The sequence below is a fragment of the Cherax quadricarinatus genome, chromosome 24 (assembly GCF_038502225.1).
Source record: "Cherax quadricarinatus isolate ZL_2023a chromosome 24, ASM3850222v1, whole genome shotgun sequence".
In the NCBI taxonomy this organism is placed as follows: domain Eukaryota; kingdom Metazoa; phylum Arthropoda; class Malacostraca; order Decapoda; family Parastacidae; genus Cherax; species Cherax quadricarinatus.
In genome coordinates this window covers 23,327,864-23,345,597 of record NC_091315.1, presented here as the reverse complement: position 1 = coordinate 23,345,597, position 17,734 = coordinate 23,327,864, and the positions used below count along the sequence as shown (strand labels likewise).

Below are 17,734 nucleotides of genomic sequence, written 5' to 3'. Positions count from 1 at the left end.
GTATACGCTTTTTCAACATCTGAAAGTATGTAAAAAAATGTAGATCTCTCTTGTTTTACATTTGAAAACGTGTAAAAAACTTTTATCTAATTTTTTTTTTTATTGAAAATATGTAAAAAAAATAATAGATCTACTTTTGTAGCACTACGAATTTGAACGTCGATCTGTTTGGACCGTTTAAGGGTTAAAGGGCAGAGTGGTAAGGATCACTGTTTTGCATGACCTTGCACCACTCTTTGAGTGAAGTTAATTATAATAGACCGATTCTAGGTATGTTAATGGGGACATTTTACTAGGGTTCCTTGGATGTGCTCTTGATATGGACATCTCATGAACACTGTCCTTATGGAACCAACGCTATCAGGTCAAATATCAAAATGTTATATAATACCGACAGGTTGGAAAGAGACATGGGCAACAGTTAGGCATCTTTATTCCGAAATGTTTCGCCTACACAGTAGGCTTCTTCAGTCGAGTACAGAAAGTAGGCACGAGCAGTAGAGATGTGAAGACAATGTAATCAGCCCATCACCCTTGAAGATGTAGATTTGAGGTTGTCAGTCCTTCAGCCTGGAGAAGAATTCTGTTTCATAGTCTGAAACAGTGTGGAGACTTATATACTGCCGACAGTATATAAGTCTCCACACTGTCGCTTGTTCTTCACATTGGAGTAGTCATAAATTCTGCACATGTGCAAAAATATGGCAGGCTATCATCTGCTATCAGCTATCACTTCCATATATCAGCACAAAATAGCATTGCATGACCCTTGTTGGTTTAGTGCTTTCTTTGATTATAATAATTACAAAATAACATGTTTTACCTGACGAGACAGTTTATTAAATGTGTCCAGAGTAATACCAACCATAATATAAATGTAAGCTATCCAAGAAAACATGAAAAATATATCACAAGAAAAGCTTCTTCAGGGCTATCAGTATGTGTTCATGTTATTGTTGGGTTGAAGGCTGTGACGGCCCCAGGGCCGTTGTATTTCACTGCCGTGAAATTAACTACCAGAATGCTTTTGCAAATATAAACTATTTATTACAATAAAAAATATAATAAAATTATTATTTCCCTTGTATTTTCAACAGTAAAAATATCAGTATAAGGAAGGGAGGGTTGGATGGTCACCAGCTGTTAACCCTTAACACCAACACAAACCCTGTCACATATCCTAATCATAATAATAATTTTGATTTCTGCAAGTACATGTACAGGGTATACAGGCCTAGCTGATATCAATGACACTACTACAGTGGACCCCCGGTTAACGATATTTTTTCATTCCAGAAGTATGTTCAGGTGCCAGTACTGACCGAATTTTTTCCCATAAGGAATATTGTGAAGTAGATTAGTCCATTTCAGACCCCCAAACATACACGTACAAACGCACTTACATAAATACACTTACATAATTGGTCGCATTGGGAGGTGATCGTTAAGCGGGGGTCCACTGTATATAGAAATACCCTTGTTATGCAGAGATTTTGGGAAATTAGGTCAATTTTGTCCCAAGATGCAACCCACACCAGTCGACTAACACCCAGGTACCCATTTTATTGATGCGTGAACAGGGACAACAAGTGTAAGGAAACACTCCCAATGTTTCCACCTTTGCCGGGAATCGAACCACGGACCCTCAGCATGTGAAGCGAGAGCTTTGCCTACCAGGCCACGGGCCACTAGTGTGACCTGGTAGGCAAAATATATATGAAGTAGGTAATGTATACACACTACATCCCGATTCCTTTTATTTTTTTAACCTTTATTATATGCAAAGGAAGATAAAGGGTATATAAACACAGTCCTTCATGGACCAGTGCAGTTTGTGTCTGCTCTCTGTCTGTATATAAACATTGTCTCCAGTAAGCTCACATTAATTATATATATAATGAATATAATCATAATCAAATTTTAAAGAGGTGAACTGGTAAGCCAGCAGGTCTGTCAGATGACCCAAAGCTCCAGCTGCAGGTTCCCATATGATCAAGACCCGCATCAGGAAACACCGTGTTTCCTGACAAACCTACCTAAGCTCACATTTGAGCACAGCAAGTACCGTATTTCATGACTTATTAGACACACTTTTTTTTTTTCCATAAAATGTCTCCAAAAACCACCCTGCATCATATAAACTGAAGGTCAGTGACGGGAGCTATAAGTTTGGGATGTGGGCTGGGCTGTAGCGCTCCCAGTTACGTCTGATGCCTAGCCATTGAAACTAAAACGTCTTCCGAGCCGCGAAATACGGTAAGTTTGTTTAAGCACAGGTACACAAGTACAATTATCATAGTGAATTACCTAGGATAACCTAAAACAAGTCAGACGAAGTGACATATTGCATGTATTGACTGGTATGCAGGAATAGACTAACTAAATCACACAGATCTGAGAATCGAATAGGACACGTATGCATGGACCAACGATAGGTGGGACGAGGGAAGCTAGGCCTCCCCCCACAAAGAATGGACAGTCCCACAGACAGGCTGCCCATGAGTCCACTAGATGGAAGGGAAAAATCCTGCAGTCCAGCTCGTGGTGCTCCAAATTTTTTTTTTTTCCCCAGAGATGACACTGCATTAGTTGAATTTTACGGAGTGTTAGTCGAAAACCTACCACAATTTTGAAATAGTGTAATGGAGACATGGTGAAGGAACACATGTTAACCGATGGTCGATTGTATATAAGTGGATTATGCTTGCTGAGGGGCTCTTGATCCAAGGAACTGAATTTATGCTCAGTTTGCTTGAATCGAATATGAATGCCACATGCTATTAGGTGTTCCATGACCCTTATGGGTTTAGCGCTTTCCCCTTGTTAAAATAAAATTCTTATCGTCAGCAATCTAATAGGTGAGCCATTGTATCCAGTAAAAAAAAATTTGGGGGGGGGGGTATAGGCTGTGTAGATGTGAACTTTGTTGGATTTTGTGCAGTAACTGAGGAATGCATTCTATGATTGTCGTCAAACTTTTAGTGCTGATTATTTCCTCAATGGAAGTTTTAGACTTCCCTTGGCGGAGTTCATAGGTCTGACCCTACATCATTACAAGAACTGGAGAATGTCTCGTATCAGAATGTCAGTGTGTTTGACTTTATTGAGCTAGCCTAGGTTAAATCTGCATAAGTATAATGTGCCTATAACATTTGTTCCCTGAACACAATTGTAAATAATTGGTATGTTATGTACACAAAACTTAGCGAAAAGTTTGAGTTGATTTTAACCCATGGAGGATCCAATTTGCATTGTTTAACCCTTTCAGGGTCCAAGGCCCAAATCTGGAGTCACGCACCAGTGTCCAAGAATTTTCAAAAAAAAAAATTATTTTTTCTTATGAAATCGTAGAGAATCTTTTTGTGAAGGTAATAAAACAAAAAGTACGAAATTTGGTGGAAAATTGACAAAATTATGCTCTCGCGAATTTTGATGTGTCAGCGATATTTACGAATCAGCGATTTTGCCGACTTTGACTCCCATTTTAGGCCAATTACATTATTCCAATCAACCAAATTCTTAGCTATTTCACTAGTATTACTTCTATTCTATCGATTGAGCACAAGAAATCGCCAAGTCAACTGTTTCAACTACAAAATAAAGTGATCGGAAATTGTTAATTTGGCCAATTTAACAAAAAGTTCAAAATATTCCAATTTCAAAATAGGGTCCAGAATGAACAATGTAGGCATTCCTGGCACTAAACTAACATTTCCTCTGTTCATTAGTTATGTTTTGAGGCTTTACAAATAAATTCCATTTTGATTTTTTATTCACATAATGAATTTTTATTCACACCAAAAAATAGAAGATTTACTGTTATGCAATACTGTAATAATTGTATAAATATCATCACCACATTTGTGAATGTGTATTAGATCCACCAGCTGGCATGTATTAGACGTGTGAGGTCGTTTGTTTACTCTTGAATATCGGCAAAAATTTAACATTTCCGCTACTTTGAGCTCAGTTTCAAGTCATTTCCAATGCTAAAACCAATCAAAATCATCTCTATTTCTGTAATATGTCTTCCATTCTATCAAATGAGACCAAGAAATCGCAAATACAACTATAAAAAAACATACGAAAAAACACTGCAAAGTTGCTGTTTTAATCGAAAAATCATGATTTCATTTTTTTTCTCTCATTATACACAGTGTGCTGCAGGATCTGTTTTATGTGGTGCACACATACCACATAGATGTATTCTCTCATATCTAGGCCCAAATGTACCACTCACAGTTTATCAGAGTGAGCTGAGCTCATGGCGTAGATCTACGGTTTGGACCCTGAACGTAAAGCCGTAGATCTACGGGACGGACCCTGAAAGGGTTAATGAACAATTTGGGAAAATTTAAGTACTTTTTTATGTGGTAATTTGTTAGTGCCTTATCAGATTAGCTTCAACCCTTCAATGCTGATAACCAGATAATGTAATTTATGAGTGGCCTCAGCCTTAATATTAGTGTTGGTGTATTTTAGGATGTTAGTCTGAGATAAGAGAAAACATCAATTTACTTTCAAAGCTGTTGTTTCTTAGTGAAAAGTTTGTACAGTCGACCCTCAACTAACGGCGGCATTAAGTAACGGCAATTTCGTCTAATGGCGCTTTTTGCCTTAACCAATGGCGAAAAACTTAACCAACAACGTTCGTCTGGAACATGTCCCCAGGCACTCCAAGGCTCAGTGTGCCATTGTTTACAAGCTATTGCGGTCGGTTTCCACGTGTGCCTCCCATACATTTTGGATTATTCCACTGTTTCTAGTGCTTGTAACTGCTAAATAAGCCACCATGGGCCTCAAGAAAGCTTCTAGAGCCAGCCCTTTGGTAAAGGATGTGGGAATCACAATAGAATTCAAGAAAAAAAGTTTGTAGAAAAATACGAAAGTGATGGTGGTAGAGGGTGGTTGTGATGGTGGTAGAGGGTGGTTGTGATGGTGGTAGAGGGTGGTTGTGATGGTGGTAGAGGGTGGTTGTGATGGTGGTAGAGGGTGGTACTGGTTGTGATGGTAGAGGATGGTACTGGTTGTGATGGTGGTAGAGGGTGGTACTGGTTGTGATGGTAGAGGGTGGTACTGGTTGTGATGGTAGAGGATGGTACTGGTTGTGATAGTGGTAGAGGGTGATACCAGTTGTGATGGTGGTAGAGGGTGATACTGGTTGTGATGGTGGTAGAGGGTGGTGCCAGTTGTGATGGTGGTAGAGGGTGGTGCTGGTTGTGATGGTGGTAGAGAGTGGTACTGGTTGTGATGGTGGTAGAGGGTGGTACTGGTTGTGATGGTGGTAGAGGGTGGTACTGGTTGTGATGGTGGTAGAGGGTGGTACTGGTTGTGATGGTGGTAGAGGGTGGTACTGGTTGTGATGGTGGTAGAGGATGGTACTGGTTGTGATGGTGGTAGAGGGTGGTACTGGTTGTGATGGTGGTAGAGGGTGGTGCCGGTTGTGATGGTGGTAGAGGGTGGTGCCGGTTGTGATGGTGGTAGAGGGTGGTACTGGTTGTGATGGTGGTAGAGGGTTGTACTGGTTGTGATGGTGGTAGAGGATGGTACTGGTTGTGATGGTGGTAGAGGGTGGTACTGGTTGTGATGGTAGAGGGTGGTACTGGTTGTGATGGTGGTAGAGGATGGTACTGGTTGTGATGGTGGTAGAGGGTGGTACTGGTTGTGATGGTGGTAGAGGATGGTACTGGTTGTGATGGTGGTAGAGGGTGGTGCCGGTTGTGATGGTGGTAGAGGGTGGTGCTGGTTGTGATGGTGGTGCCGGTTGTGATGGTGGTAGAGGGTGGTGCCGGTTGTGATGGTGGTAGAGGGTGGTGCTGGTTGTGATGGTGGTAGAGGGTGGTACTGGTTGTGATGGTGGTAGAGGGTGGTACTGGTTGTGATGGTGGTAGAGGGTGGTACTGGTTGGGATGGTGGTAGAGGGTGGTACTGGTTGTGATGGTGGTAGAGGGTGGTACTGGTTGGGATGGTGGTACTGGTTGTGATGGTGGTAGAGGGTGGTACTGGTTGTGATGGTAGAGGGTGATCCAGTGATTTTCAAGCTGGTCCTAGTGGCATTAAAAAACCAAGAAGGGAGGTAACCCCACCAAAGGACTTGGTACCTGAAGTCTTTATGGAAGGGGTTTCTCCTTCCAAGCAATAGACAATCCTGAATCTCCCCTGCTGTTGGCACGTCACTCATCAACAACTCTACAATAAAGGTAAGCGGAATTTAATTATTGTTTATTTTGCATGTCCCATTCCTTTCCATATAAGGAAATGTATATTTCATGTAAAAAAAAAAAATTCATACTTTGGGATGTCAGGCATGGATTAATTCTATTTCCATTATTTCTTATGGGAAAAATTAACTCGACCAACGGCAAGCCCTCTGGAACGGATTAATGCCATTGGTTGAGGGTCCACTGTATTAGTTTTGAGCTGTGTGTCCTAATTTGCCTTTTTTTTTTTTTTTTTTTTTAAGAAATTGCAATACTAGTTTCCACGTAATTACCTGTGAATGTCTCTTCAGGTGGTTTCAAATATACGGCATTAATGTTTAGCTGTGTTAGAAGCTCATGCTGCCCTGAACAGTTTCTACTGTTGGGCTGGGGTTATGTAATATGAGGATACCTTTCTCATATTATGCAATGACTGAAATAGTACAAAATTTTTTCGTGTGTGAGACCACCCCAGTGCATAGATCCCCAAGAATATGCCTCTAAAATACCGATATTGTACACTATTCTGTTTCGTATTCCTCGGTCGATGGCAGCTTTTGCACCTTATTGCCCATGGCTGAACGAACTAAGACTTTATAGGCTTTATTGTACAGCTGTTTACAGGGCAGCACCAAGATGAAACCAACTAACTGAAACACGATGGGTACACAGATCAAGATCCACTCCACTGGGACATAGTGATGCTGGATGCCATATAACACAGAGAGGCACAAGAAAAGGAAACTGGTGAGTCCCATCCTTAAAATGTTCTCTGATACTGCAAAGGTCTCTGTTATGCTGATAATGAAGCGCCACATTATGTTACTTAAAGGGTTATTGTTATGTTTCTTCACGTTCACTGTCCACCACACGAAGTTGATGAGGATGATGATCACCAGACAGAGGACAGCAAGCCATAACATGTAGGCAGACGCCATTAGAGATAAAGTGATGGCACGACCACCTGGGATTGGACAAGCGAGAGATTAATTATTGAAGATGCGGAAAAATGGTCAAAAGCATTGTGTATGCAATATTGTGATAAGTCACTGTTAAATTCCAAGAATATATGTAAATGACCTATTTACTTCCCTCAAGGAAGGTTCCTTGATGGTGGTTAAGGGCTTTTGATCTAGGGAACTGGATCTGTGCTTCAGTTCCCTGAAGCCTAAATACCTTCCATGCCCGCCCCCCAACAGGAGCTGTATAATCCCTATGGGTTTAGCGCTCCCCATGATTAATACAGGTTTAGTGCTCCCCCATGAATGTAATAATTATGACCTATTTAAGTAGTATTTTTACTAGGCCATCGAATATTTGACAAAAGTGTTCGTTTAGATAAGGTACTTTCAAAGGGGAAGGCTTAGCACTTCTTTTTTATTATAATAATAATTCAAAGGGGAAGGGGGAAGTGCCTTGAGGCTGATGAATGGCTCTTGATCTGAGGAATTGGAGCTACTCTTCTTGAGATCAAGCCTGATTGCCTCCCATTTCCCAGGCATTATGTGACACCTCTTCAAGGGGGGCTCCTTGCTGTGGTGAAGAGGCTCTTGGTCTGAGGAATTAGACCTGTCAGTCTCCTTCCTCAGACCGAACCTAATTACCCCCCAATCCCCCCTCCCTATCCCATCCTCCCCTTTTTCCTTTCCTCCTCCTCCTCCCCACCCCTCCCTTTTGCCCTTCCTCTTTTTGGCCTTCGAGATTTCTCCCACAGGCTCGCTAGTTCCTAGGTAGGGGAAAGGATACCGGGGTCCATCCCATTCCATTGAGATTCTTGGTGGTGGCGTAGTTTGCCGTGGAATCTGGATCGCCTGGGGATGTCCCGATCCCTCTCCGGTATCCCGGAGTAGCTTTGGGTGTCTTTCGGGCGACAGGTGTATCTCTGGAAGCAACCTTTCGGATTCCGGGGGCGGTGGCCGAAGGAGGTATGCTTTGTGGCAGATATCCGGCCGCCCTCTCTTTGGTCCACCGAGGTAGCTCGGCAGATGTGAGGTTGCTATCCCGGATTGCTGGTTTACTGGCATGAAGGGTAGGGTATGGCACGGGTTCCATGCTGCATCTGCATTACTAGCGGTGCTGAGGTCACCTTGGGCGCGGAGGGAGAATTCCAGCCCTTTCATTCCTCCTGGGAACTATTGCTCCCCGCTCCCCCCTTTTTTTTATTCTTTTTTTTCTTTTTTTATTCTTTTTTTTTCTTAAAAACGAAAAGCAAAGGAGTAACCTAACCATGGAGAACCCAATCCATGGACCCACTACCCCCGGGCCCCTTCTTGATACCACACCCCATTCTGACCCTGCCTTGTTTTTAGACCACTCTTCGGACACTCCTGATGCCCCTGTACCTCTTGCTGGTCCTGTTTCCTCACCTGTTTCAGGTACCGGGGCTTCGACTGACTCCTTCGATTTGTCTGACTTCCGCTCTCCTTTGACTATGCTTCCAGCCTCTCCCTCTACGGTACGGCAATTTTCAAATCGCCAGCCCGTTTCATGCCGGACCAACTTCGGTCCTACTCCTAAACGCCAACGTCAATATCCTGATGATGCTCCTTCGTTACCTTCCCATTCTACTCGGAAAAGACCGACATGTCATGCACTCCCTCTCCACGCTCAGTTTCAGACCACACAATGAACTAAATTCTTTACTTTAACCTGTATTTTACCTGGAGAGAGTTCCGGGGGTCAACGCCCCCGCGGCCTGGTCTGTGACCAGGCCACCTGGTGGATCAGAGCCTGATCAACCAGGCTGTTACTGTTGGCTGCACGCAAACCAACGTACAAGCCACAGCCCGGCTGGTCAGGAACCGACTTTAGGTGCTTGTCCAGTGCCAGCTTGAAGACTGCCAGGGGTCTGTTGGTAATCCCCCTTATGTATGCTGGGAGGCAGTTGAACAGTCTCGGGCCCCTGACACTTATTGTATGGTCTCTTAACGTGCTGGTGACACCCCTGCTTTTCATTGGGGGGATGTTGCATCATCTGCCAAGTCTTTTGCTTTCGTAGTGAGTGATTTTCGTGTGCAAGTTCGGTACTAGTCCCTCTAGGATTTTCCAGGTGTATATAATCATGTATCTCTCCCACCTGCGTTCCAGGGAATACAGGTTCAGGAACCTCAAGCGCTCCCAGTAATTGAGGTTTTATTTCCGTTATGCGTGCCGTGAAGGTTCTCTGTACATTTTCTAGGTCAGCAATTTCACCTGCCTTGAAAGGTGCTGTTAGTGTGCAGCAATATTCCAGCCTAGATAGAACAAGTGACCTGAAGAGTGTCATCATGGGCTTGGCATCCCTAGTTTTGAAGGTTCTCATTATCCATCCTGTCATTTTTCTAGCAGATGCGATTGATAATGTTATGGTCCTTGAAGGTGAGATCCTCCGACATGATCACTCCCAGGTCTTTGACGTTGGTGTTTCGCTCTATTTTGTGGCCAGAATTTGTTTTGTACTCTGATGAAGATTTAATTTCCTCGTGTTTGCCATATCTGAGTAATTGAAATTTCTCATCGTTAAACTTCATATTGTTTTCTGCAGCCCACTGAAAGATTTGGTTGATGTCCGCCTGGAGCCTTGCAGTGTCTGCAATGGAAGACACTGTCATGCAGATTCGGGTGTCATCTGCAAAGGAAGACACGGTGCTGTGGCTGACATCCTTGTCTATGTCAGATATGAGGATGAGGAACAAGATGGGAGCAAGTACTGTGCCTTGTGGAACAAAGCTTTTCACCGTACCTGCCTCGGACTTTACTCTGTTGACTACTACTACTCTGTGTTCTCTTAGTGAGGAAATTATAGATCCTTCGACCGACTTTTCCCATTATTCTTTTAGCACGCATTTTGTGCACTATTACGCCATGGCCACGCTTCTTTTTGATTATAATAATAATACGCCATGGTCACACTTGTCGAAGGCTTTTGCAAAGTCTGTATATATTACATCTGCATTCTTTTTGCCTTCTAGTGCATCTAGGACCTTGTCGTAGTGATCCAATAGCTGAGACAGACAGGAGCAACCTGTTCTAAACCCATGTTGCCCTGGGTTGTGTAATTGGGTTTCTAGATGGGTATTGGCAAAGCGCTCCTGCGTCATGTTGGTAGAGATATTTCATTTCATGCTCTCAAGAGCGGTACGCGCATAGTCACTGTCCAGAATGCTATCCAAGCTCATGATCTTTCTCTCCTTTCAAATATCGATACTACTCCTATCACTATTGAAAAACATCTTTCTCTCAATTCTTGTAGTGGTACTGTCATTCTGCCCCATACCATAGTCCAACAGAATTTCCAGTCATGTGGCAATGACATTCTTGAACAGCTTGAACTCCAGGATCTCCCAATCCTCAAAGTAGACACTTATGTCCTTCCTGCCCGTGGGCAGAGACGTTACCCTTGCAATGTGGCTCGATTAACTTTTGACAGCTGAGAACTCCCGTCCTCTGTATAGTTCGAAAGGTGATACCTACACCGCAACAGTGTAGAAATTGCTGGCGTTTTGGTCACCCAGCGAAATATTGCAGATCTATAGCTGAATCCCCAGTCTGGTGCCGACGACCATTCTAATACATCTTGCAGTCAACCTCCATCTTGCCTTAATTGTAATGAAGTGCACCCTTCGTACTCCCGCCGTTGCCAGGTCTACTTAAATGAATGTGAAATCCGTTGCCTCAAAGAGGCAGAAGGTCTCCCTTATGCTATGGCAGTTACTCATCTCCGCCTCCAAGGGAGACTACCACGTGTTATTCTCGTGTTTCAAAACATGCCCCCACTTCTGGGGTCCCATCTTCTGCAGCCTCCTTTGTTGTTAACCCTCCCATAGCCACTCTGGCATTTAATCCTTTTGCTGTCCTTTGCTCTGACATCCCGACTACAACTCAATCTGTTCTCACATCTTCGCGTCCTTCCTCACAAGCCCCAGTATCGACAAGACTTCGTACGACACCTTATACCAATCGCCCCCCCTACTTCTCAGAAGTCCAAAAAATCCACATTGCTCAAATCTTCTTTGCCCCTTCCTTCCCTTCTTCCACCTCCACACTTTACCTTTCCAGTCTCTGTGCCTAGTTCTTCCCCTCTCTCTGGCTCTATTACAAGTGTGGAGATTCACCCTCCTCCTCATACTATGCCTTCCACCCCCCTCATCCCCCCCAAGTTTCTCCCTCTTCTGCCACCTCCCAAGTTTCTGCCTCTTCTGTCCCCCCCCCCACACTTCATCTCCAGTCCCCTACACTCTTTCGTCCCCCTCTACTTTGGTACAGTCCATTACTGTCCCAATCTTTACTCACCCTCCTCCTCCTACCTCCAATATGGTCTCCCATACATCACTTGAAGCCATTTCAGAATACATTGCAGAGACTAAACCTTCAATGGACACTGATTCACCTCCTGTTCCTTCCCTCTCCTCCATCTTCACAACTCCATTCTTCACAACGCTCCGTTCCTTCACTACTTGAACTTCTTCCAATGCCACCACACGTTGACTTTTCTAACCCCTCTAGTCCGTAGGTGCCCTTCCCTACGGATTCCTGGTATTTTCTTCATCGCCAATCATGGCCTATTTACAGTGGAATATCCGCGGCCTCAGGGGTAATCGGGGTGAGCTTCAGATGTTGCTTTCCAGGTTTTCCCCTGTTGGTGCTTGCTTACAAGGACCAAAATTACACTCAGCTGTTTTCCAACCTATCTCAGGCTATAATTTATTGTATTCTTCGGATCCTTTCTCAGATGGGACCTTTAATGAAAGTGCCCTTCTTCTACGCAATGATATTCCGTACTGTCAACTATTTGTCCATACCTCGCTGCATTACACTGCAGCCCGTATCCACTTGAATAAGTGGTTTACAATATGTTCTTTATATCTCTCTCCTTCTCGAGCATTTTCTATCCCAGACTTTGCCTTTCTTGTTTCATCCTTACCACCACCACTTCTGTTACTTGGTGATTTTAACGCCCACCATTTCCTCTGGGGGGGGGTCTCATTGTGACTCATGTGGCATCCAGTTGGAGGCTTTTCTCGCCTCTCACCCCCTCCATGTTTTAAATACGGGTACTCCCACCCATTTTGATCCTAGTACTCATACTCTCTCTTGCATCGATCTATCAGTCTGCTCTTCCTCCACTGCACTAGACTTCACCTGGTCTCTTCTACCGGACTTACATGACAGCGATCATTTTCCAATCATTCTTACTTCTCCTTCATATTCACCACCTTTCCGTAGCCCTGGCTGGCAATTTGATTGGGCAAATTGGGACCTTTACTCACAACTCACTGCTTTTAGTGAGGTTCCTTCTTCATCCTCCATTGATGAGCTCCTACACCTCTTCTCGACGTCAGTTTATACCACAGCTTCTCATTCTATACCCCAAACCTCAGGCAAGCATTCTCAGAAGTGCGTGCCTTGGTGGTCTCCTGCTTGTGCTGGTGCAGTACGTTTGAAACGCACTGCATGGGGCAGGTACCGATACAATAGAACCAATGAGAGACTTCTTGATTTTAAGCAGAAGCGTGCGATCGCTCGCCGTGTCATTCGTGATGCTAAACGCACTTGCTGGCGAGACTGTTTCCACCATCACCTCTGCTTCCTCTATGAGTGCAGTCTGGAAAAAATTGAGGAAATTGAGTGGTAAATACTCTCCTGACCCAGCTTCTGTTCTACGGGTCGCCGGTATTGATGTAGCAAACCCTCGACGTTGCCATTGAAATTAGCACTCATCTGGTCCGCATTTCCCGGGGGCTCCATCTATGCCCCTCGTTTCTTTCCTCAAAGTCTGCCAGAGAGTTAGTACCCTTGGACTTTTCTTCTCTCAGAGAAGAACAGTATAATGTGCCTTTTACACTTCAGGAACTGGAGGCAACACTCTCAGCTTGCCGATCATCGGCAGCTGGGCCTGACAACATTCATATTTGTATGTTACAACATTTATATCCGTCAGCTTTTGTAGTCCTCTTACACCTCTTCAATCTTATTTGGGCACAAGGAGTTCTTCCCCAGCTGTGGAAATCTGCCATTGTTCTCCCTTTCTGCAAGCGGGGTACTACAGGACATGATGCCTCCCACTATCGTCCCATCGCTCTTACTAGTGCAGTTTGCAAAGTGATGGAACGTCTGGTAAATCGCCGTTTAATGTGGTATTTAGAGAGACACAACAGTCTCTCGGTTAGTCAATATGGCTTTCGTAAGGGCCGTTCTACCATAGACCCCTTACTATGCTTGGATACCTACGTTCGTAATGCCTTTGCAAATAATCGCTCAGTTATTGCCATATTTTTTGACCTTGAGAAGGAATATGACACAACTTGGAGGTATAATATTTTGGCCCAAGCCCACTCCTTAGGCCTCCGAGGCAATCTACCATCCTTCCTTAAGAACTTTTTAACTGACAGATACTTCCGTGTTTGAGTCAATAATGTGCTTTCCCCGGACTTTGTCCAAGCTGAAGGTGTCCCTCAGGGATGTGTTTTGAGCACAAAACTTTTTCTCCTTGCTATAAATGATTTGGCCTCTGTTCTTCCACCCAATATTTGGTCATCGCTCTATGTTGATGACTTAGCTATTGCTTGTGCAGGTGCTGACTGTCATCTCATTGCAGTTTCTCTCCAGCATGCAGTCGACCGTGTTTCCACTTGGGCCACCACACATGGGTTTAAATTTTCCAGTACCAAAACTCACCAAATTACTTCCACTAGACGCTCTGTCATCTCCGATCATCCTTTGTATCTCTATGGCTCCCGTATCCCCGAACGTGATAGTCAGGTTTCTAGGCCTTCTCTTTGACCATAGGTTATCCTGGAAACCTCACATTACCTCTCTGAAGGCAACTTGTCACAGCCGGCTAAACCTTAAAACCCTTGTTCATCTTTCCTGGGGAGCTGATCGTCGAACTCTGCTTCGCCTACATTCAGCCCTCGTTTTATCAAAACTCGATTATGGTGACCAGATTTATTCAGCGGCCTCTCCTGCTACTCTCTCTAGCCTTAACCCCATCCATCACCAAGGATTACGTTTATGCCTTGGTGCTTTTCGCTCTTCCCCTGTTGAGAGCCTCTATGCAGAAGCGAATGTTCCATCCTTGTCTGATCAGTGATGCCCATTGCCATCGCTACTATGTACACTCTCACGATCGCCACAATCCTTCCATTTATAGAATGGTCACCGATATTAGTAGACATTCTTTATTTGTTCGCCGCCCCTGTTTGCTCCGTCCCTTTTCTCTTCGCCTACATTTGCTCGTCTTCCCTTCAGTTACCACCTTTATATGCTCATGTAGCATCTCACTTTTCCTTACCCCCCGGGGAAGTTCCAGTTGTTCGGGTCTGTTCTTTCTCACTCCCTTGCTCGAAAGCCCAACTGCCTGCGGTGGCTTCCTGCTCTCTTTTTCTTGATCACTTCCACTCTCATTCTCATGCCATCGCTGTGTACACAGATGGCTCTAAGTCTTCAGACGGTGTCAGATTCGAAGCAGTGTTTCCGGACAGCGTTGTGCGAGGGCATTTACTATCTTCGGCTACCATTTTTACTGCTGAATTTTATGCCATTCTTGCAGCACTTATTCATATCGCATCTATGCCTGTGTCATCATTTGTGGTAGTCTCAGACTCCCTTAGTGCTCTACAGGCTATACGAAAATTTGATACATCTCACCCCCTAGTTCTCCGTATCCAACTTTGGCTACGCCGTATCTCTACCAAGCATAAAGATATTGTTTTTTGTTGGGTCCCTGGTCATGTCGACGTACAGGGCAATGAACAGGCAGACACTGCTGCGCGGTCAACAGTACATGACCTACCAATTTCCTATAGAGGTGTTCCATTTCTGGACTATTTTGCTGCAATAGCTACCCACCTTCACACCCGTTGGCAACAACGTTGGTCAACTCTGCTTGGTAACAAACTTCATTCTATTAAACCGAGCATAGGTTACTGGCCGTCTTCTTGTCATCAGTGCCGAGGTTGGGAGACCACTCTCTCCCGCCTTCGCATTGGCCACACTCGTCTTACTCGTGGGTATCTCATGGAGAGAGACCCTGTTCCTCTCTGTGAGCAGTGTCAAGTTCCAGTATCAATTAGCACATTCTGTTAGACTGCCCTCTCTATCAACGAGCACGCAGAATTTACCTCCAACGTTCTACTACTCTCTCTTTACCTTCCCTTCTTGTTGATGGACCCTCCTTTAATCCTGACTCTCTCATTGACTTCTTGACAACGACTGATTTACTCCACAAACTCTGATGATACTTTTCGCACTCCCCTTAGCCCTTTCTAGTTCAGTCTCTTGCTGCCCTTTACCCTTTCACCATCCACTGCCCCGCTGTATTCCGTAACCTATTACTCATCCATCTCCCTTTTGCCACCTGATGCCCTCGCTTCCTTCCTGCCCTGCAGCACTGTATAGCCCTTGTGGCTTAGCCCTTTTTGATTATGATAATAATGTGACACTTACGGGCTTAACAATTCCATGTGAATTTTATATTTAAGTATGACGTGTTACTCTGGAAACTCAGGGAAATGGGCAAATCTCTTAAGTACGGTAATCTGAGTATATGTCTTTTTATTGCAATCCTAGTTTAGTAGCATAATTATTCTCATTCAATGTACACAGCTGAGGAAGCAACCTTCATAAGAATAGGTCCTACACCCTCCACTTGTTCCTTTACAAGAGTGGAATACATAAGAAAGTAAGAAATATATGAGTCATCAATAGTATTAAGATCAGTTTCTGTTAGTTGCTGAAAAATTTAGAAATCGTGGCTCTCAGCCAGTTTCTGGAACGAACCCAGCTTATTACATCAACTTTACTACATCTTTTGTAAATACCTTTCCCCAGTGCACACGCCTTCCTTACCGTTGGTCGCTTTATAAGCCCTTCAAGTTTAACTGTCGTGGAAATATAATCATAATTATAGTGAGCTATAAAATAAGAGTAATATGGGCTAACTTGGTATGGAGACCAGATCCCCCTCCAAATCATGCAGATGTAAAACCATGGTTCGTAGAGGATGAGAACTCACCTAGGATGAGGACTGAGGTGAGGGCGACGAGGGAACACTTCCAGAAGGGTGGGAACTCATACTCCTGGTCGTAGTACCTGTACACCACGAAGAAGGCGTAGCCGAAGGCGGCACTAATGATGGAAAGGCACGTGCTAGCCACGGGCGCCCACGCTGAAGGCAAATGTCAGCGAATTAATGTATACCTCTTTTCTCTCACGTCTGTCATTAATAATAAACCACAAAACATTGTAAGACTAAGCCTTTTTATGTATATAATTTCCCTTAAGGGAGGTTCCTTGACGCTGGTGAGGGGCTCATGATCTAGGGAATTGGATCTGCTCCGGTTCCCTGAATTGAGCCTAAATAACTTCCATCCCCCCACGTGCGCTGTATAATCCTTTGGGTTTAGAGCTCCCCATGATTATAATAATTATATATGTATATAATTTAAGATATTACTTCAAAATAACATGTTTAACTCACTGATGCCCCTCAAAGAAGGCTCCTTGATGATGGTGAGGGGCTCTTGATTTAGGGAATTGAATCTGTGCTCCAGTTCCCTGAATTAAGCCTGAATACCTTCCCCCCAGGCACTGTGTAATACTATGGGTTTAGTGCTTCCCCCTTGATTATAATAATAACTCACTGATGAAATTGGTGTCCCTGGACGCAAAGTCTGTGAAAAAGTAGTATGCTTGGATGATGGTCTGTGGTACAGCCTCCAACACTGCCTGTAGGATCCTGACGAAGGCAGCCCATTCCTCCACACACTCAGATCTCTCGCGTGCCTCCCTCACGTGTCTCCACAATCTTCGTAGAGAAATTAAACGAATCAAACCTTGAAATTAGTAAGAGTTCTGTGGAGAGACTGAGATTCAAGCCATCTTGAGATTACCAGTCTGTCGCCTAGCCTGTAGCATCACAGGATATTAAATCAGTGTAAGGATTTTTATTGTTATTTTTAAAAAAGATCTATGCTGTATAGCCCTTGTGGCTTAGCGCTTCTTTTTGATTATAATAATAATAATTAAAAAAGATCTGGAAAGAGGTGGCCATTTTAATTATCATTTATTGTTTAATGTTTTTATGTGACATTATACTGGTTTAGCGCTTGGTTAAGGTAATAACAGTAATAAATAACATTACATATATAATGTGGAAAATATTGTATATTTTCCGCCCCTCATGGAAGGTTCCTTGATGTTGGTGAGAGGCTCTTGATTTAGGGAATTGGAACTGTGCTCCAGTTCCCCGAATTAAGCCTGAATGCCTTCCACATCCTTCCCCCCCCCCGGGCGCTGTATAATCCTACGGGTTTAGCGCTTCCCCTTTGATTATAATAATAATAATGTATATTTTCCGAAAATACGGTAATTTATAGGTAAATAGATGGCTTATATTGTATTTAATAAAAATTTGTCATAGAAAATGGGAATTTTCTGCACCTGGGCAGAAGGAGTCGTCATTGTTGGTTTTTGAATTGGATACAATGTTAGTGTAATGGGAAGGAATTTTCGTGCTCTAGAGGTTAAAATTGGGCTGACACCTCTCAAATAGG

General features: G+C 43.8%; 1 protein-coding gene across 2 annotated transcripts; it reads right to left on the bottom strand.

Annotated features, from left to right (window-relative positions):
- Positions 1–416: 416 nt before the first annotated feature.
- LOC128690705 (uncharacterized) lies at positions 417–16,986 on the bottom strand (the record flags this gene model as incomplete). Of its 2 annotated transcripts, none has more annotated exon segments than XM_070088262.1 (3): positions 417–7,164; positions 16,195–16,347; positions 16,823–16,986. In XM_070088262.1, coding segments are annotated over 3 exon segments (760 nt in total), but the record flags the coding sequence as incomplete, so codon positions are not given.
- Positions 16,987–17,734: the final 748 nt, after the last annotated feature.